The 22,185-nt window shown below is 44.2% G+C and overlaps 1 protein-coding gene across 2 annotated transcripts in view; it reads left to right on the top strand.

The window, feature by feature from the left end:
• Window positions 1-22,185, top strand: part of LOC126106456 (uncharacterized) — a 246,802-nt gene that overhangs the window by 139,831 nt on the left and 84,786 nt on the right. For both annotated transcript variants that reach the window (XM_049912742.1, XM_049912743.1), the window contains exons 4-5: window positions 13,309-13,476; window positions 20,344-20,592. In XM_049912742.1, coding sequence (XP_049768699.1) covers window positions 13,309-13,476; window positions 20,344-20,592 — 417 coding nt within the window. The remainder of the gene's footprint in view (window positions 1-13,308; window positions 13,477-20,343; window positions 20,593-22,185) is intronic.

The raw sequence follows: 22,185 nt of genomic DNA, 5'->3' as shown, positions 1-22,185 counted from the left end.
CTGTGGATATTTGGAAGCGCGAGTACGCAGAATATATATTCAGATACTGTTGCCACTAATAGAATTGTGATTATGCTACCTGTAATTACATCAATCACGCAATTATACCAAATCATACGACGCCGTACAATGCCGGAAGCAACATGAGAAAGAAAACAAGTTCGATAAAAACAAGCAGTTTTTCATTCTTTATATTATCGATTTGATAGTCGATGTTAATCTCGGTGATCGACGATGCCACAAAGCTTTTGGAAACTAACACAGATTTCAATGTTCAGGATAGGTAAAACTGTTAAGACATTAAAGAAACTCAGTTAATTTGCAACTTTCACAAGAAACGTGGCAAAAGACCTCCTGTTCCAAGGTACACGATGCTACACAACCGATGAAGTATAGCCTAATTGTCCACGTGTTTTATAAATAGTTCTAAAAATATATACCATTTGAACCACCATAAAATTCTGAACCTGAAAAACTAACAATACATTCTACATCTGCATCTACATCCATACTCCGCAAGCCACCTGACGGTGTGTGGCGGAGGTTACCTTGAGTACCTCTATCGGTTCTCCCTTCTATTCCAGTCTCGTATTGTTCGTGGAAAGAAGGATTGTCGGTATGCCTATGTGTGGGCTCTAATCTCTCTGATTTTATCCTCATGGTCTCTTCGCAAGATATACGTAGGAGGGAGCAATATACTGCTTGACTCCTCGGTGAAGGTATGTTCTCGAAACTTCAACAAAAGCCCGTACCGAGATACTGAGCGTCTCTCCTGCAGAGTCTTCCACTGGAGTTTATCTATCATCTCCGTAAGGCTTTCGCGATTACTAAATGATCCTGTAACGAAGCGTGCTGCTCTCCGTTGGATCTTCTCTATCTCTTCCATCAACCCTATCTGGTACGGATCCAACACTGCTGAGCAGTATTCAAGCAGCGGGCGAACAAGCGTACTGTAACCCACTTCCTTTGTTTTCGGATTGCATTTCCGTAGGATTCTTCCAATGAATCTCAGTCTGGCATCTGGTTTACCGACGATCCGCAGCACATTACACTTGTCTACATTGAGATTCAATTGCCATTCCCTGCACCATGCGTCAATTCGCTGCAGATCCTCCTGCATTTCAGTACAATTTTCCACTGTTACAACCTCTCGATGTACCACAGTATCATCCGCAAAAAGCCTCAGTGAACTTCCGATGTCATCCACAAGGTCATTTATGTATAATGTGAATAGCAACGATCCTACGACACTCCCCTGCGGCACACCTGAAATCACTCTTACTTCGGAAGACTTCTCTCCATTGAGAATGACATGCTGCGTTCTGTTATCTAGGAACTCTTCAATCCAATCACACAATTGGTCTGATAGTCCATATGCTCTTATTTTGTTCATTAAACGACTGTGGGGAACTGTATCGAACGCCTTGCGAAAGTCAAGAAACACGGCATCTACCTGGGAACCCGTGTTTATGGCCCTCTGAGTCTCGTGGACGAATAGCGCGAGCTGGGTTTCACACGATCGTCTTTTTCGAAACCCATGCTGATTCCTACAGAGTAGATTTCTAGTCTCCAGAAAAGTCATTATACTCGAACATAATACGTGTTCCAAAATTCTACAACTGATCGACGTTAGAGATATAGGTCTATAGTTTTGCACATCTGTTCGACGTCCCTTCTTGAAAACGGGGATGACCTGTGCCCTTTTCCAATCCTTTGGAACGCTACGCTCTTCTAGAGACCTACGGTACACCGCTGCAAGAAGGGCGGCAAGTTCCTTCGCGTGCTCTGTGTAAAATCGAACTGGTATCCCATCAGGTCCAGCGGCCTTCGCTCTTTTGAGCGATTTTAATTGTTTCTCTATCCAAATAGTTTTAATATATTATACAGCGCTAAAATGTGAAGATCGCGAAATATTTACAAATGCTGCACAAAACACAGCCTCATGCCTAACAACAGTGAAAACTGTAGAAAACTGCGTAAACTGTTTATAACGATCTCTAGTGTGCGTTCCATCATGGCACTAAATTTAGTCACTAGACTGAAATACTGACCAAAAAATATTGTGTTTCCCTAGGTATACTCTTATTGTAACTGGTACTCATGCCTACTTCCAAACTTGCTCTTTTGCTCTTCCATTTATTTTTGAAGTGTATCTGCACTAGAGGCAAACTGTACACTCTCATGCACAAAACGAGCGTGCTTAAGGCACGTTTCACTAACATGTGTATATTCTCAATGATTCACCAGTTTACGAGTATGAAAATTTCCTATAGAACTGCGGCAATAGTTTTTAAGATACACAATCTTCTTGTTTTAGCCATACAATCCTGAAATTATATCTTTTCACATTATTACACTATCTGTACTGTATGGATCCCATGGAGAGTGGTCACTGGAGGGTGGAAAGGAGACAAAGATGTACATTTTATTTCACTCAAGAGCAATACAGTGACTGACTTTACATTACCGTATCACTGTGTTACTTCTAATTACAAATGAACTTAAAGCTTTACAATTAAGATTTTCTGTAAAGATACTCTTCAATGGAGTAGGAGGAGTTGCCCAACAGAAATTTCTTTAATTGCATCTTACACTCCACCAAATTATAAACATGACATTTTATGTGCTCTGGTAGGTTGTCCAATACATTTGTAACCATGTATCTAAACACTTTCTGTACTAATGTTAAGCCACTGAAGGCCACTTAAAGGTTATTTTTTGGACCATGGGTTAATGTTCTTAACTGGTTTTGTGAAAAGAGAAATAGTAATAATGGTAGTAGACATAAATGAATTATTATAGTGGTATTCATTAATAGCTACCGTAATTACCAACGTTTCTCTGTTTACAAAAAATAGTTAAAAGAGTGAATATAACACTTCAACCATCTATATGATGTTCTGGAATTAACACCACATATACACTGTTCATTCACATTGAAGTGACCACCTCCCAAAACCCCGAATAACCACTTTTGCACTGTGGACCACTGTCAGATGTGCAGGAAAAGAGTCAGTGACGTTCTGCAGGTACCGACAGGAATGTAGAGACACGGGCAGCTGCGCTAGGTTTCAAGATGGAGGATCCAGGTGCAAACAGGCCGATCGGTGTGGTCTCACAGATTCTCGGTCGGCTTTATGTCTGGAGAATTTAGTGGTGTTCGTGGCCGAGGGAGTACAACAAACTCTCGCTGGTGGTCTTCGAACCATGCGTGTATGCTGCGAGCTGTGATAACGTTGCATTCTCCTGCTGGTAGATGCTATAGTGCCAAGAAAAAAAAACTGCATGTAAGGTGGTCATGGTCCCCAAGCATTCTTGTGTTAATCCACTGTTCCTTCCAAAACGACGAGACCATCCGGGGAATGGTACGAAAACATTCCCCAGACTACAATTTTTCCTCCTCTGGCCTAGCCGTCTGTCCAATGGAGCATGAAACGTGATTCATCTAGAAAGAGTCACTCATCGCCACTCAGTGGATATGCAGTTGCAGTTGTTGATGTTGTTGTGGTATTCAGTCCCGAGACTGGTTTGATGCAGCTCTCCATGCTATTCTATACTGTGCAAGCTTCTTCATCTCCCAGTACCTACTGCAGCCTGCATCCTTCTGAATCTGCTTAGTGTATTCATCTCTTGGCCTCCCTCTACGATTTTTACCCTCCACGCTCCCCTCCAATACTAAATTGGTGATCTCTTGATGCCTCACAACATGTCATACCAACCGATCCCTTCTTCTAGTCAAGTTGTGCCACAAGCTCCTCTTCTCCCCAATTCTATTCAATACCACCTCATTAGTTATGTAATCTATCCATATAATCTTCGACATACTTCTGTAGCACCACATTTCGATAGCTTCTATTCTCTTCTTGTCTAAACTATTTATCGTCCATATCGCACTTCCATACATGGCTACACTCCATACAAATACTTTCAGAAACGTCTTCCTCACACTTAAATCTATACTCGATGTTCACAAATTTCTCTTCTTCAGAAACGCTTTCCTTGCCATTGCCAGTCTACATTTTATATCCTCTCCATTTCGACCATCATCAGTTATTTTGCTCCCCAAATAGCAAAACTCCTTTACTACTTTAAGTGTCTCATTTCCTAATCTAATTCCCTCAGCATCACCCGACTTAATTCGACTACATTCCATTACCCTCGTTTTGTTTTTGTTGATGTTCATCTTATACCTTCCTTTCAAGACACTGTCCATTCCGTTCAACTGCTCTTCCAAGTCCTTTGCTGTCTCTGACAGAATTACAATGTCATCGGCGAACCTCAAAGTTTTTATTTCTTCTCCATGGATTTTAATACCTACTCCGAACTTTTCTGTTGTCTCCTTTACTGCTTGCTCAATATACAGATTGAATATCATCGGGGAGAGGCTACAACCCTGTCTCACTCCCTTCCCAACCACTGCTTCCCTTTCATGTCCCTCGACTCTTATAACTGCCATCTGCTTTCTGTACTAATTGTAAATAGCCTTTCGTTCCCTGTATTTCACCCCTGCCACCTTCAGAATTTGAAAGAGAGTATGTCAGTCAACATTGTCAAAAGCTTTCTCTAAGTCTACAAATGCTAGAAATGTAGGTTTGCCTTTCCTTAATCTTTCTTCTAAGATAAGTCGTAGGGTCAGTATTGCCTCACGTCTCCCAAAATTTCAACGGAATCCAAACTGATCTTCCCCGAGGTCGGCTTCTACCAGTTTTTCCATTCGTCTGTAAAGAATTCGCGTTAGTGTTTTGCAGCTGTGACTTATTAAACTGATAGTTCGGTAATTTTCACAACTGTCAACACCTGCTTTCTTTGGGATTGGAATTATTATATTCTTCTTGAAGTGTAATTACAATACTAGGACTAAGACCCATTTTTCCAAAAACTTCAAAGGTTTGAAATTAGTACAGAAAGGAATGGGTACACATCTATTCAACAGCCTACAAGAGCATTTAAATAGGTTTTGGGAAGTAACGTTGTTGTCAAGTTTGGCACAGGGCTTTACTAAGCATTGTCGTGTTGGATATGGTATGCTCTTGACTTCCTTTCACGTTTGGGATGACTTGCCAGTCATTGTATGAGCACATGCTGCGAGGCATTTTTCACGATACAATTCATTGCCAGGGGTGCAAGTTCCGACACGTGACAAGAAAATCTACGACTGAGGACTGAAACTTGTGGGTAATCTAGTGTAAACGAAGAGTGAATTGATAAACTTTCTATAGACCACCTCACTCTACTCTATTGAAGAGTTTCTTCAGAAACATTATTCATCGGTCATTTGATTTCCACTGCAAGATAAACTACTGCATACCGTTACCATGGGCGTCTATAGATATCTATCCAGGGGGTTAGAGGGGGACAAGACACTAAAATTGTCATGATTTTATGCAAAGAAATTGGTCTGGTTTCGAGACGTGTAGTGCCACAAGAACTAAAACCCTTAGGTAACGCAGAAAGCGTATTACATCCCAAAGAAATGGCTATCCAATCACTTCTAGAACTGTATGAGGATTCTGTAGTGAATAAAAAATTTGTACTGCATATTCCAGAGGCTGCTTCTTCTTGCTTCCCTTGCAGTCGACTATGATCGATGACCGTTTCACATACATTCGTGAGCAGTTTATTTAAAAACACGTACCTGTAACGCGTAGCATCCCACGGCAGCACGTCATGGTGTAGAATCCACGAGGTACCAAAACGTCGGCGAACTAATCTGGTACATGAGCACTCAAGCACGATCTACAATTCACGTAGCTAGGTCCAAGGCGCGCACGTTCCTTTCGAGGAAGTACTTACTACACTAACTTGCAAATTGCAGTGCAGGTAATATTCTGAAACTTGCTGCAGTAAGCAACAGATTAGTACTGAACCGAAAAGTGCGCAGGGATCAATAGGAAAATATAATGCTACTCGTCGAATGCGTTACTAAACTGGCTCATCATTTCATTTGCCACCGTAACCGCATCTGTATTGCGATAATCTTCAGAACACCAGAGAGTATCGCAAAACACAGTCAACTACACGGTCAAGTAGCATAAAATATATCTTTGTTGATGTGTGTTCTCGAAAGCTGTGCAGAAACTCAAAAAAATATTATTTTAAACAATATGTATCAAATGTGTGTTTTCAGTCACTGAATTAATCTGACTTAAACATGATACCTTACCACAGAGGTGTACTGTGCAAAGGTACTTCATTAACTTTTTCTTTATTTTTCCAGGAAAATTATGCCAACACACAAAAAATTCATCTAAACTGTCACGATGTAAAAACTGTATTTCTTAGATTGCATGTAGTTTCCTGACAAGCGTAAGTTACAGGTAATACTGATGAACGTCGTTATTACGGTTTCAAACAACGTAAAATTCAACAAACACTGCCTCCTTTGAAAAATAAAAAAAAACAAAGAGATTCCTTTTGTTTTACCTTTTACACAGTTTCCTTCACTTTGCACAATATTTTCGTTTATTATAGAAAGCTCCGAAGTTTAACATTACTTCCACAATTTTTTTTATTTCTATTATTCTCTTTCTTTCTATTCCTTCGGAATAAGATGACAATTGCGCACCTTTCTCTGTGTCGTTGTGGCTAGAACATTTATGGTCCGCATTTAGCTTTAAATACTGACAACAGACATCACTTACGTCCCTAACTCACTTTTTTCTACAATTAGTGTAACTTACAGTATTTCAAACAACTTGTACGTGTAAATACAGAGACGTGCTACTGCTCACATACCTTCTCCCTTGGTATCCAATACATGAGCTCAATAGTATAAATGCAACGTCATTTCTGCGGGGCGCACCAATCTGCAGGGATTTTGCCGTCCCGTGCGAAAAGTTCCAAGTACAGCTTCAGACATACCGTGGTCAGCCTCTTTCACAGCGTCATTCATCCATGACGTCTTATTTTCACGTATCATACGTATCTCATTTCAGAGCCGGATATTGGACTCTAGTCAGTGAAACGTTGATAATGCATATTTTACTTGGGTATTTTTTATTTATCTTTTAGAAAGTGTTTTTCTCAGAAACGGTTATAGATGTTCAGGGTTACTGTGCAGGAAATGTTAGGCCATCACATGCTCATATTCATTTTTTTATTAGATACCTTTCCGCTTCACTAGGGGCTTTCAACCTTATGTAACTGCATTTCGAGTGTTGTGCAGACTCGTGGTAAAAAATGAGTTTTGCATACTGCCGCTGGCAAGGTTTGCTGTTTTCAATTACCACCTAAAATGGCTAACTCCTGAGCTTCATTTGTCAGACAGTTGCAGATGCCGCAGATAACTTCTAGTAAAACACTAAATATTGTAAATAATTTGTATTTCCAACTTATTCTTGAACTTCTTCATTTATGCAAAACTTTCGCTGTTTAATTCGTCCGCCGGCCTGTGTGACCGAGCGGTTCTAGGCGCTACAGTCTGGAACCGCGCGACCGCTACGGTCGCAGGTTCGAATCCTGCCTCGGGCATGGATGTTTGTGATGTCCTTAGGTTAGTTAGGTTTTAGCAGTTCTAAGTTCTAGGGGACTGACGACCTCATAAGTTAAGTCCCATAGTGCTCAGAGCCATTTGAACAATTTTTTTTTATTCGTCCCTTCGGAACCACATTAAAATTTAAAATTCTGAAAGCCCCAAAACCCTGTTCGCCCACTGAGTCTTACACAATTTGGGGTCGACAGGCGTGGATCCAGGATTCGGTTCTTGGGGAGAGGGAAGACGGCCATTGGGGGGGGGGGGGGGGGGCAGGGCGCGCAGCCCGTAATGTCTCTCTTCCCCCCCCCCCCCTCCCAAATATTAACTGCCATAACCCCCACTTTTAACGTACCACAGATGAAGAGAATTTTATAAGTGTCGATCACATAATTTCAATTTGACGGCTTTGCTGCAGCAAATAGGCAACGCAGCGCGAATCCGATGCGAGTATACAAACACCAACATAGAGGCAAGGCATTAGTGTTGAAGTCGTGTCTTTCAGACATGCGTGAGGTAAACGAGGAGACGTGAACTATGGCGACGTTATTACCAAATGCGTCCAAACACGACAAACGTGGTGTTATACGATTCTTCATTGTCGCATGGCAAACATCGATAGACATCCGTCGGAGAATTAAGACTGTGCAAGGGACAGCATGTCTGTCGAAAACGGTTTTGCTGCTTCATGATAAAGCACGTCCCTCATATCGAAAATGTCGTGATGCAGAAGTTACGCCAGCTCGAGGGGGAGTCTCGAGCACCTGCTCTATAGCCCAGATCTCCCCCCATGCTATTGTTACGCTGTGGTACCTTAAAAATGGGCCTTAAAAGCTCGACGTTTGCTGTCGGATGAGTTACAGCCGGCAGTTTCTGACTTCTACACGAAGCCGGACACGGTGTCTTACCAGACGGACATCATCACCTGGTGTGTCGGTGGAATGATTTGCTCAGTGTTCACGGCCCTTTTGCATGATTGGCATACCGATTCTGGACTGTGCGGCTTTCGAAAGGAAATTTTTTGATCGGCTCCAATAATTATATTAATAATAATAATTATTAACTGTTTAATTACATTACTGGCCATTAAAATTACTACACCACGAAGATGACGTGCTACAGACGTGAAATTTAACCGGCAGGAAGACGATGCTGTGATATGCAAATGATTAGCTTTTCAGAGCATTCACACAACGCTGGCGCCGGTGACGACACCTACAACGTGCTGACATCAGGAAAGTTTCCAACCGATTTCTCATACACAAACAGCAGTTGACCGGCGTTGCCTGGTGAAACGTTGTTGTGATGCCTCGTGTAAGGAGGAGAAAAGCGTACCATCACGTTTCCGACTTAGATAAAGGCCGGATTGTAGCCTATCGCGACTGCGGTTTATCGTATCGCGTCATTGCTGCTCGCGTTGGTTGAGATCCGATGACTGTTGGCAGAATATGGAATCGGTGGGTTAATGAGGGTGATACAGAACGCCGTGCTGGTTCCCAACGGCCTCGTGTCACTAGCAGTCGAGATGACACACATCTTATCCGCATGGCTGTAACAGATTGTGCAGCCACATCTCGATCCCTGAGGCAACAGATGGGGACGTTTGCAAGACAGCAACCATCTGCATGAACAGTTCGACGATGTTTGCAGCAGCATGGACTATCAGCTCGGAGACCATGGCTGCGGTTACACTTGGCGCTACATCACCGACAGGAGCGCCTGCGATGGTGTACTCAACGACGAACCTGGGTGCACGAATGGCAAAACGCCATTTTTTCGGATGAATCCAGGTTCTGTTTACAGTATCATCATGGTCGCATCCGTGTTTGGCGACATCGCGGCGAACGCACATTGGAAGCGTGTATTCGTCATCGCCATACTGGCGTATCACCCGGCGTGATGGTATGGGGTGCCATTGGTCACACGTCTCGGTCATCTCTTGTTCGCATTGACGGCACTCTGAACAGTGGACGTTACATTTCAGATGTGTTGCGACCCGTGGCACTATCCTTCATCCGATCCCTACGAAACCTTACATTTCAGCAGGATAATGCACGACCGCATGTTGCAGGTCTTGTACGGGCCTTTCTGGATACAGAAAATGTTCGACTGCTGCCCTGGCCAGCACATTCTCCAGATCTCTCACCAATTGAAAACGTCTGGTCAATGGTGTCCGAGCAACTGGCTCGCCACAATACGCCAGTCACTACTCTTGATGAACTGTGGTATCGTGTTGAAGCTGCATGGGCAACTGTACCTGTACACGCCATCCAAGCTCTGTTTCACTCAATGCCCAGGCGTATAAAGGCCGTTATTACGGCCACAGATGGTTGTTCTGGGTACTGATTTCTCAGGATCTATGCACCCAAATTGCGTGAAAATGTAATCCCAAGTCAGTTCTAGTATAATATATTTGTCCAATTAATACCCGTTTATCATCTGCGTTTCTTCTTGGTGTAGCAATTTTAATGGCCATTAGTGTACAATAAAATATGCATAAACGTTTCGTATAATAATAATAACAATAATAATAATAATAATAATAATTTGTTTATATATTCTGCATTTGGTACATCACTTTAAATTACAAACAAGAAACTGCAGTTCGTAATATTTGGGAAGTACAAGAGTTGCACAGTTGATTCAAGAACTATAGCAGCAACAACCTCTCACAACTTTGACAAAGTGGTATTTTACAAAATAACTGCGTGGCTATTTGAGTGTTCAAACGAATGAAATAATGTCCTTTTTATTATTACTTTTTAAGCGGAGAGAGTTTCCATATCTGCCTTGTCTGTGTCGGATTTGCTCTTAGCAGCAGATATGTTTAGCCTGGGACTAGGCGTCTTTCCTTGGCTGGAATGTTTTCTGCAAGCTGTCAGATAACAAGCCTTCCCACGAGGACTAGACATGGAATAGCATCCTCGTTGAATTTAGCTTGTAATTTCTGAAATTCTTTGCCATTTTCGCGTCAGTTTTCGTGCTACTTTATTTTCTGAAAGCCAACTGACAAATAAAATTGGTATTGACAGAAATCGCTGTTACCCAAATGGCTTTGGGGGGGGGGGGGGACTTGATATCTAGACACGCCCTCGGATCTGCACCTGGAGAGGAAGTGAGTAGTGGATCTGCCGTAGGATGTGGTAAGCGAAACAACGGATACTCACGACTGACAGTAGTTTCCCGTATCATTCCCCTGTGAGGGATGGTTGTAGAAGTACCTAGAGACCAGTTTCATGCCGTGTAACCATCCCCCACACGAGAATGCATCCTCAGCCTACCTGGACGTACACTGAGGGCAAGTGCGGTGCACTGACTTATTTGATTTGCCATCAGAGTGCATGAAGGAGGTGCTGTAGCTTACAAACTTGGTCCACCTTTTGCATTGACCATCCAGTGGTGGTTTTCCCCAAGTGTGGTAATCTCTGCACCTTGTGGCTTCTGGAGAGCAGATGTAGGTATGTTGGACAACAACTTCTGAATCTCATAGCGAGAGGTTGGTTGTGGAAACAATGACCAGTTATTGATATGATCCACTGTGACCTAAGTGCCTGCTGTTAAAATTCGAGATTGTGGATGGCGACGCGTCATAAAAACGTTTTTTCCCCGTGGCAGCGTGCCCTGATGGAGGCAGTACCCCGGAATCTCATGGTAGACTGTATACACTACGGCATGTGAAATATCCATTGTGTTCAGAGCTTCAGGGATAGTGTGTGACAAGTGTCAGAAACCCACCATCTGTTCCTTGATCAGCTATGGTGATGCCCATCCTGCATTCCACTGTCACATTGACAGGCAGTACCAGGTCTGATGTCATCCCAATCACATGAGAACTGAACTGCTCCACTCCCTGATGCGAAATGAGTACTCTCTGCTCAATACATCACTATCTAATTTCGTTCCTAACGAGTTAATACACAAGCTCACAAGACAAAATATTAGTCACCACTTTAAAGGAACACAAAGTTGCACTAAAGCACTGTAGGTGATGCAGAAATGGTGCAAGATGGTCATGTGACCCTCCAACTCAGACCTAAGTCACGGCAGCGAATTGCTTTGTGTGTGCCAGTAAGTTGTGTTTAATCAGCATAGTAAGATGGGTTGACTTAGGAACATGACAGATGACAAGATGGAGGTTTGTGTTTGGACGTGACCATGGCCAACACCATGAATGAAGTTGCCCAATTTGTCAAAGTATCAACATAGAATGTCTACAGTGTCTACAAGTGATGGTATACCATTCATAGTCATGTAATATGGCTTAGAAAACAGTGGTCATGAATAGATCCTGACCGATAAGTACCAGAATGGGCGTACACGTTGTCAGCGACAATCAGTTTCGAACCTGATAATAATGTTGCTGAATGCAGGTCCATCTCAATCTGTTTCCCAGTGAACATTGGGAATGGAAAGCCACGCAATTGTTATTTGGAGTTGGTTGCCCCTCAAAAGAATTTTGCTCACTGAGGCGCCATAGCTACACATCTTGAATCTGAACAGTAGCTGACTGGAGAGGGGGGGGGGCGGTATTGTCGTCTGGTGATTCACGATTTTGCCTCTTTCCATCTGAAGGAATACGCTCAGTGCTCCTATGGCCCAATGAGGCGTTCATCCTGCAGTCTTTGGAGGATGTAGTCTGGCTGGAGGTGTTCTGTGATTTTTGGGAATTTTTTTTTCATACCACAGCCTAGGCCCACTCATTTATCATCAATATGAATGAAGATGTTTATTTCGATATTCTCTATTGCCACATGTTGTCCCACTCTCTACATCTTCATGATGAATGTCCTGTGGATACACCAATCTTTCAAGACGACATCAACCATGGTCGGAGCTGTTTGCAAATGTACACTCAGGCACCTTACAACATCTCGATTTGTCTACAAACTACCCAATTATAATCATATTGACAACCTCTCGGATTATTTTTAAGTATCTGATATCTACCTATAGCACTGTTAAAAATAATTTTGCTGATATCAAGTCGCACTGCCTGTCTTCTCTTTCAACTATGAATTCTCATTTTCTTGTTTAAGTCTATTGGAAGCTGTATTGACGTACGTGATATAATCTTTAAAGGACTAACCTAGGTTGCAGGCTGTCAGTAAAAAATTTTACGCACTTCCATAGCTTATGCAAGCTACTGCGATGGTGCTCAGCTCACAGGTAGGCGGTTCGATTCTTAATTGTGGAAGAAATTTTCACCTATAATGACTGGCTTGCAGAAGGAGGTGGTGGCATAAGATACAAAACTTCCCAGAGTAATGTTGTTGGGCTGAACTGTCCCTCAGATAGGGATGTTAGTTCAGTAGACCCCTTAGTACTATTCGACAGAAGTAGGTACTGGCTTTCACCCTCTCGCTTCATTCATTGTAACGTAACGCAAACATCAAACCAAACTATACACACACCATTTGCAGTAATCTACACAACACAGATACACTTTAGACACAATTCTCGTACATCGCAAAGGAAAGGCATCATTGTATGCAGAGAAAGAAAATCATTTCCAAATAGGTGAGCGAACCTACCCTTCAAGGTTTCTCAGCCAACCATGCTATATGATTTTACTTTGTTTTAGAACAGATTTTGTGGAACCTACATTTTATTCCAACAGTTGTTCTCAAAGAGTGTCATGATTTGTACAGGTTTGATCATCTATCCCATGTGAGTTTCGTTCTGTGCCATAATGTAATGAATCGTCTTATCCAGATGTTCTATAAAAGAACAGCCATCAATACCAATGCTGGCTCTGGGGGAACCTGTTGGCAGAGCTGGGCACACTTTTTATGTGGGAGAGCACTAGAGTGACATTTCTGTGTGACGCATTCCCACAGGACCGTGGTCGTCCCCCAAGGCGCTGAGTGACTACCTGGACCGCATGTGGGCACTGGACAAACTGTACCCACTCAGGGGGCCATCTCCTGCGACCGTGCGGTCCACCCCCGCTCGAGAGTACACGCCCACGCCAGAGGGCGGCAAGACGCTCGGCTACAACTATGCAGGTATGTATACTACCTTACAGAACCACACTTCTCACGATGGATCTTCAGATGTACAGGGAAAAAAATCACTGCTGATATTCCACACGGTTCATTTCTTGGGCCACTCCTGCTCTTTCCACGCACACTGACAGAAAAGGAAGGTTTTACACCACAAAGCACCAGTCTGATGTTCATAGAAATTTGGTGGAGATGTTCATCATATAACGGGTATTAAATGATTAATTTTTACTTACAGTCTGAAATGATGCTGTCATCAATATGAGAGCAAAGAGTGTCCCTATATGTACTAACGCCCACTTTTATTTCTTATAGCATTGAAGGAAACACCCTCCGAACGTATCTTGAGGAGTTTTTTTGCAATGCATCAAGAAAACGTTGACTGAGGTGTGGCACGAATTCGTGATGAAGTAACCCTTCAAAGTCAAAGAAGGCTATCATTATGGCTTTGACATTTGATCTGACAATCTTTTTTTTTTGTGTGTGTGTTGGAGAACCTTTCCGGACCGACTGTGAAAATTAAACCTTGGTCTCGACAACATAACCGTCGAACCACACCTCATCGCCAGTTATGATTCTCTTAAGGAGGATCTCGTTCTCATTCGCGTGATCCAAAAGTTCTTCACAGATTGAGAGGCGAAGGTCTTTCTGGTCTTGACTCACGAGCCATGGGACGAACTTGGTGGCAACACGATGCATTCCAAGATGCAGTATCATGATTTCATAACGTGATCCAACTGAAATGTTACATTCTTCTGCAGTCTCTCAGACAGTCTGTCTTCGATTGGCACGCACAATTTCGCTGACGTTCCTGACATGTGCGTCGTCGGTAGACGTCGAGGGGCATCCTGAACAAGTGTCATCTTTAACTTTCGTCCGGCCATTTTTAAGTCGCGGGGGTTCGAGTCGAGTCCTCCCTCGGGGATGGGTGTGTGTATTGTCCTTATCGTAAGTTAGTTTAAGTTAGATTACGTAGTGCGTAAGCTTAGGGACTGATGACTTCAGTAGTTTGATCCCATAAGACCTTACCACAAATTTCCAAACACGTGTGAATTATTCGTAACACCGAGTATGGGTTAAGCAATCGTTACTTGCATCATTTGGTGTGGCCCTGCAATGGTTTCCTCGAGTTCCACACAAAATTTAACGCAGACGCGTTGCTCCTCTAACTCTGCCGTCTCGAAATTCGCAGACTCTGCGACACAACGTTCTACTCAATACAGCACTGATCAGTAACTGATATACACTCCTGGAAATTGAAATAAGAACACCGTGAACTCATTGTCCCAGGAAGGGGAAACTTTATTGACACATTCCTGGGGTCAGATACATCACATGATCACTCTGACAGAACCACAGGCACATAGACACAGGCAACAGAGCATGCACAATGTCGGCACTAGTACAGTGTATATCCACCTTTCGCAGCAATGCAGGCTGCTATTCTCCCATGGAGACGATCGTAGAGATGCTGGATGTAGTCCTGTGGAACGGCTTGCCATGCCATTTCCACCTGGCGCCTCAGTTGGACCAGCGTTCGTGCTGGACGTGCAGACCGCGTGAGACGACGCTTCATCCAGTCCCAAACATGCTCAATGGGGGACAGATCCGGAGATCTTGCTGGCCAGGGTAGTTGACTTACACCTTCTAGAGCACGTTGGGTGGCACGGGATACATGCGGACGTGCATTGTCCTGTTGGAACAGCAAGTTCCCTTGCCGGTCTAGGCATGGTCGAACGATGGGTTCGATGACGGTTTGGATGTACCGTGCACTATTCAGTGTCCCCTCGACGATCACCAGTGGTGTACGGCCAGTGTAGGAGATCGCTCCCCACACCATGATGCCGGGTGTTGGCCCTGTGTGCCTCGGTCGTATGCAGTCCTGATTGTGGCGCTCACCTGCACGGCGCCAAACACGCATACGACCATCATTGGCACCAAGGCAGAAGCGACTCTCATCGCTGAAGACGACACGTCTCCATTCGTCCCTCCATTCACGCCTGTCGCGACACCACTGGAGGCGGGCTGCACGATGTTGGGGCGTGAGTGGAAGACGGCCTAACGGTGTGCGGGACCGTAGCCCAGCTTCATGGAGACGGTTGCGAATGGTCCTCGCCGATACCCCAGGAGCAACAGTGTCCCTAATTTGCTGGGAAGTGGCGGTGCGGTTCCCTACGGCACTGCGTAGGATCCTACGGTCTTGGCGTGCATCCGTGCGTCGCTGCGGTCCGGTCCCAGGTCGACGGGCACGTGCACCTTCCGCCGACCACTGGCGACAACATCGATGTACTGTGGAGACCTCACGCCCCACGTGTTGAGCAATTCGGCGGTACGTCCACCCGGCCTCCCGCATGCCCACTATACGCCCTCGCTCAAAGTCCGTCAACTGCACATACGGTTCACGTCCACGCTGTCGCGGCATGCTACCAGTGTTAAAGACTGCGATGGAGCTCCGTATGCCACGGCAAACTGGCTGACACTGACGGCGGCGGTGCACAAATGCTGCGCAGCTAGCGCCATTCGACGGCCAACACCGCGGTTCCTGGTGTGTCCGCTGTGCCGTGCGTGTGATCATTGCTTGTACAGTCCTCTCGCAGTGTCCGGAGCAAGTATGGTGGGTCTGACACACCGGTGTCAATGTGTTCTTTTTTCCATTTCCAGGAGTGTATGTACGAGAGATAGTCATAAAGTTTCAATTATCTCTTGGAAAGAATCAAGCTGTGTGTCCATGAAATTTGGTGATAGTGTGATTTCTTCCCCTCTTGTTCAGATTCCAATGCGATAAATGTGTCACAACAATGGGTGACTGGGTGGAGACCTCGGTTGTAGACAGCTACTGTTTTGCTCTTTGGGAAACTTTCCTCTTCAAAAATTAGCTTATGTTCTTTGTGTAAATGTCTGCAGTGCAATGGCCTCTTCGTCCTAGGAAAGTGGAAGAAGTCACTGGCTGCCGTGTTAGAAGAATATGAGCTCGAGGCAAAATTTTATAACCCAAAGAAGCAGCATGTGTGATTGTGTCATGGGACATTGTCGTCGAAAAATACGCAGCCTCATACAACTTCCCATGACACTTCGTATTGAAAGCCACTCTAACCCCATCAAGAGATTTTGGTAATAATGCTCCTATGACAATTTGGTCTTTACCAGCATAATATACACTATGTGATCAAAAGTATTCGGACACCCCCAAAAACATACGTTTCTCATGTTAGGTGCATTGTGCTGCCACCTACTGCCAGGAACTCCATATCAGTGACCTCAGTAGTCATTAGACAACGTGGGGCACTGCAGAACTCACGGACTACAAACGTGGTCAGCTGATTGGGTGTCACTTGTGTCCTACATCTGTACGCGAGATTTCCACACTCCTAAACATCCCTAGATTCACTATTTCCGATGTGATAGTGAAGTAGAAACGTGAAGGGACACGTACAGAGCAATAGCATACAGGCCGACCTCATCTGTTGACTGACACAGACCGCTGACAGATGAAGAGGGCCGTAATGTGTAATAGGCAGACATCTATCCACACCATCACACAGGAATTACAAACTGCATCAGGATACACAGCAAGTACTATGACCGTTAGGCGGGAGGTGAGAAAACTTGGATTTCATGGTCAAGCGGCTGCTGCTAAGCCACACATCACACCAATAAATGCCGAACGACACCTCGCTTGGTGTAAAGAGTGTAAACATTGGACGATTCTGCAATGGAATAACATTGTGCAGTACCGAATAACGGTGCACAACGTGGCGATCCGATGGCAGAGTGTGAGTATGGCGAATGCCTCGTGAACGTCGTCTGCCAGCATGTGTAGTGCCAACAGTAAAATTCGGGGGCGGTGGTGTCATGGTGTGGCCGTGTTTTTCATGGAGGGGGCTTAGACTCATTGTTGTTTTGCGTGGCACTACCACAGCACAGGTCTATATTGATGTTTTAAGCAGCTTCTTGCTTCCCACTCTTGAAGAGCAATTCGGGGATGGCAACTACATCTTTCAACACGACTCAGCACCTGTTCATAATGCACAGCCTGTGGCGGAGTGTTTACACGACAGTAACATTTTCAGCCAGGTGTTCGGATACTTTTGATCACATACTGTATTAACACCATATTGTGGTACTTCCAAAAATGACTCATCAGCACCTCCAACCACACCCGAGGAAGCAACCAGCTGCTTGGAAAAGTGGCTACTACAACAAATCCCCCAGTGATGGCACTAGAGTGCACAGGAGGTTCAATTGGCTCTGAGCACTATGGGACTTGACTTCTGAGATCATCAGTCCGTCCCCTAGAACTTAGAACTACTTAAACCTAACTAACCTAAGGACATCACACACATCCATGACCGAGGCAGGATTCGAACCTGCGACCGTAGCGGTTGCGCGGTTCCAGACTGTAGAGCCTAGAGCTGCTCGGTCATGCACAGGAGGTCTGCACTTTTTTCAGTGGTGATAAATCCAAATATTTTCACTGCTTGCTTTGCTCCTTTATATCGAGGTTATTGTGATACATTCAGCCACATCCATTGTCATCAGGCGGCTAAAGAAGTCATCTCGATTGTTCCTGACGCGGCTGCAAGATTTCCGCTATCGCCTCGGTTCGGTGGGAGTTTTGAATGGGTGTGGGCAGTCGCGAAACCTAGCAGGTGGCGACCTTTTATCACGCTCAGAATGTCGTGCAAGGTGTTGGAAACTGATTGATAATTGATTTTAACTTCTTACACTACCACCTAGATAGTGATACGCCCATCTTCAGTGCGTCTACCCTGTTATGATTGACATTTCTTCACAGAGATATGACACGCCACTGCATTCTGCGTCATTCAGAATTTTGGCCACAATAGAAGTGTCTGCGTGACCTAACCACTGTCTCATAGGGTGGTGCATTATTGCCTTACACTTCCACCAACTCGGCATCGATTGTTACTGCGTTGTTCCCCTTCAAATGTAGAAAACCACTTAACACACTGTACGCCAATTCACCAATAGGCCGCGCCATTTTGTTTTGGACCCTCCACCAGCGTTCTATTGTACTGTGGCGTCGTTCATTTCAGTGTGTATCAGGACTGCATAAACGTGACAACAAATAAAAAGTAATTTATGTAATTTTTTTGGAAGTGATAATTAAATCTTAATGACAATCTCCATACGTGGTACAGTATATTTTCTTCTGTGTACCTTAGATTGGTTTGGACAGTTTACAAGGTGTATGACAAAGGTAATGATACTACCAACACTATGTAGACTGTTGTGTTCATCCCTTCCAGATGCTCAGCCCGATTTTCAGTTCCGTACACCCATCATCCATCAGCGAAGTTGTGTTTTTGTTGTGTGTTACAAAAATGGAACAGCGAAATTTAGAGCAACGTTATGTCATCCAGTTTTGCGTTAAACTCGTGGAATGCACGAGGGTGACCTTTGAAAAGTTGAAACACTCATGTGGGGAACATTCCTTACCAAGTCACATCTTTTCGCTGTCACAGATCATTTTTGGAAGGCCGAGAACACATTGTAGACAAACCTCGCTCAGTGACACCTTCAATTTCAAAAACCGACGAAAACGTCGAACGAGTGCGTGAACTTGTGAGACTGTTCTTCCACGACAAATTGTCAACGAAGTGTTTTACAAGTATGTCTGCGAAAGGCTCAGGAAAAGGGCGAATCGAGTGAGCCCGTACATTGCAGACATGTGGATGCTGCATCATGATAACGCCCCATGTCACACAGTCACTTCCATCTCGGAAATTTTGACCTCAAAAGGCATTCCTGTTGTTCCACGTGCCCCTTATTCACCTGATCTGAGTCCTTGCGACTTTTTTCTTTTTCCTAAATTGGAAAAAGTCTTAAAAGGACGTCATTTTGGGACTCTGCAGAACATTTAAAAGAATGTGACCTGCCAGTCGAAGCCTTTCAAGACTGGCGACAATGATTCCGCCAGTGTACAGCTGCCAAATGGAACTACTTTGAAGGGGGCAATATTGATGTTGGAAAAAATATAAAAACTTTGGTAGATTAAAAAATCAGCGTCATTACTTTTCTAGCGCACCTCGTAGACGTAGATGAAGGAAATCCATCTTGGCCTGCTTGTATAGCATAACATGCAGCGCACTAGCCTGCAAGACAAATCGAGTCTATGCAGAGCATTAACGACCGTGGACTGGTACACTGGCCAGCCTGTGTGTGGTCCCCAATTTCCGCGTCCAAGAACATGTTACACAAACAGTTAAAATAAGATAACTCATAGAACAAAGCTCAGGTTACCTCAACAAAAGTGACATCAGGTAGGTCATCTCACCACATAGTTAAGTACTCATAATAAAATAAAATTACCAAAATTCTGACATAAGGAACCCACACTAGGTGAGATAAACATTAGGGAGAAGAAAAGGTAGGAGATCCCCTCCAGACACTGCTCACAATGAAAACCAAAATTCTTGTGTAATCTCCGATATGCTGTGTGTCTTACATTGCTTATCATCATGTTCACTACACATCTGTGACACCAACCGCCTCGCTGCATTGGAAACGCAAATTTCCATCTGATCACTGAAGTTAAACGTCAGGCCGGGTTAGTGCTTTGATGGATGACTATTGGGTATGCCGTATGGCACCTGCTCAGGGACACACAGGTCGCTGACCTGGTGTCCAACTGAAAGGCTTGCACCGTGCAGTATTTTTACTACTACACATCTGTCTATAGCAGACTGCTCAGATACATAAATGTCCTGCCATACCCACAATATTTACATGATGTACACAACACATCTTCAAATGGGACTCCCCTTCCAGTGACTTTTGGGCACTCAGTTTATTATCGTTATCTGACGTTCATGCACACCTCATTGTTAAGTACTTGTCGTGTTGCAGGCCAGCCGATCTACAGCCGGGGCGGCAGCCTGGTGCGGCGACCCCTGTCCGAGCTGTTTGAGCCGCTGACGACACTGCCACTGTCTCGCATCACGCGAGACCCCTGGTGGTGGGACTACCCACACCTGCGTCCCTACGAGTCGCCCTACAACTGGCTCTGGCCCAAGACGCCCTTCTACCTGCGTGACAGCTACCTGTCCCCCGTCAAGAGGACCTACCTGTGGTACAAGCACCCCATCCGGCCCTTCGGTGAGCGCTTACGCCTGGCCAGCCCTGAGATAGTAGAGGTCACCGTTTCGAGCCACATCGAGCGGCGTGCGCATTCCGTCCTCTAAGCACAGATTCTCTCTAACACACACACACACACACACACACACACACACACACACACACACACACACACACACACCATGAGCACACTTCACTGTTCTCAAACTGGATCCAAATCAAGCACCTTTAAATCACCTTCATAATATGCTGACCCTGAACCTATCTAATCAGTTCATTCAGTGTGCAACTGGTGGCCAGACAGAGATTTCTTCTCGTCCAAGACTAGAGCGGTAACAGTCAAACACCTCAAAGCACAATGTGTGAAGGACATCTGTTGTGTGCTGAACTGCATGTTAGCAAGTGTTGTTGTGGAACAGCAGGATGGCTTCTCTGATTGTATCACACCTTTTGTTCTGAGTGAATTGTTCCAGTTTCCAGGCTGTGATTATGTTCAGCAAACAGATTCCCTAATCATAAAGTGACAGTGCCAATGATAAACCACTGCACCAGATTCATGTGCTTAAACCAAGTGAAGTGGTAAGACACTGGATTTGCACTCGGTAAGGCAGTGGTCTAGATCCTCATCTGGCCATCCAAACACTTGCATTGCAAATGCCAGGATAACACCCTTGGAAAGCACATAGCTGATTTCTTTCCCCACGATTCCTCAATCACCTGTGCTCCATCTCTAATAACGTCATTGCTGAAAGAATGTTAGACCATAACTGGTCTCCTTCCTTCTTTTTGTGCTCAAACGAGATATTATCCAACTGTTGTCCTTCATAGTAGATGGTACCAAGTACACTATTCTCCCTTAATTAACAATTATGATACTAACCAAAAGCTGTGCTGATGGGAAACTGCACTGTAGAATACATAACACAACCGGGATAGCTCTATATTTACAATTATTACATGAGAGATGACATAGCTAACTTTGGCTTTTAGCTTACGATACAATTCTGATCCGGCACTAATACAAGATTTCAGAGCATAATCTGCCGTCACGTAAAGCACTTCTCTTTTAAATCTAGCAAGTCAGCTCATGTGAGAAGTCCAGGAGACAATAAAATGTCTCCTAATGGCTCAGTGTTATACTTTTGACTCTCGAGGTGAATTAACTTTCCATTGTGCAGGCCTTCTCCCACATTTTTATTTTCTCCTAGTCAACATGTCTTTATAAACAAAATAACGACAACAGTGAAGTGTCCTCATCAAAATATACACTAATATGAAGATATATTTATCCAGACACTCTAAAGCAAGGAAGAAAAACAGAACCGAAAACATACAGCACTTCCACATAATACATATAGCCCAATGACATTAGACGATATGTAGCTGTGGTACTTGCTATGCCACATATTAGTAGTAACAAATATATTTGTGCTGAATTGAATTCATCCTAAACTTTTTAAGCAAATTCAAGTCATCATGAACAAATCTGAAGAAATTTTGTACAAATCAAGACAGATGTCAGCTGTGAAGACCTGAGCAAGTGATGGCATGTCAGCCTTCCAGTAGATCACACCACATCATGTGTTACTTTAATCTGACTCTCTATTACTTCTC

This window comes from Schistocerca cancellata, chromosome 10, assembly GCF_023864275.1.
Source record: "Schistocerca cancellata isolate TAMUIC-IGC-003103 chromosome 10, iqSchCanc2.1, whole genome shotgun sequence".
Classification (NCBI taxonomy): Eukaryota; Metazoa; Arthropoda; class Insecta; order Orthoptera; family Acrididae; genus Schistocerca; species Schistocerca cancellata.
The sequence above is the reverse complement of the archived record's forward strand: the minus strand, read 5'-3'. Positions and strand labels throughout refer to the sequence as shown.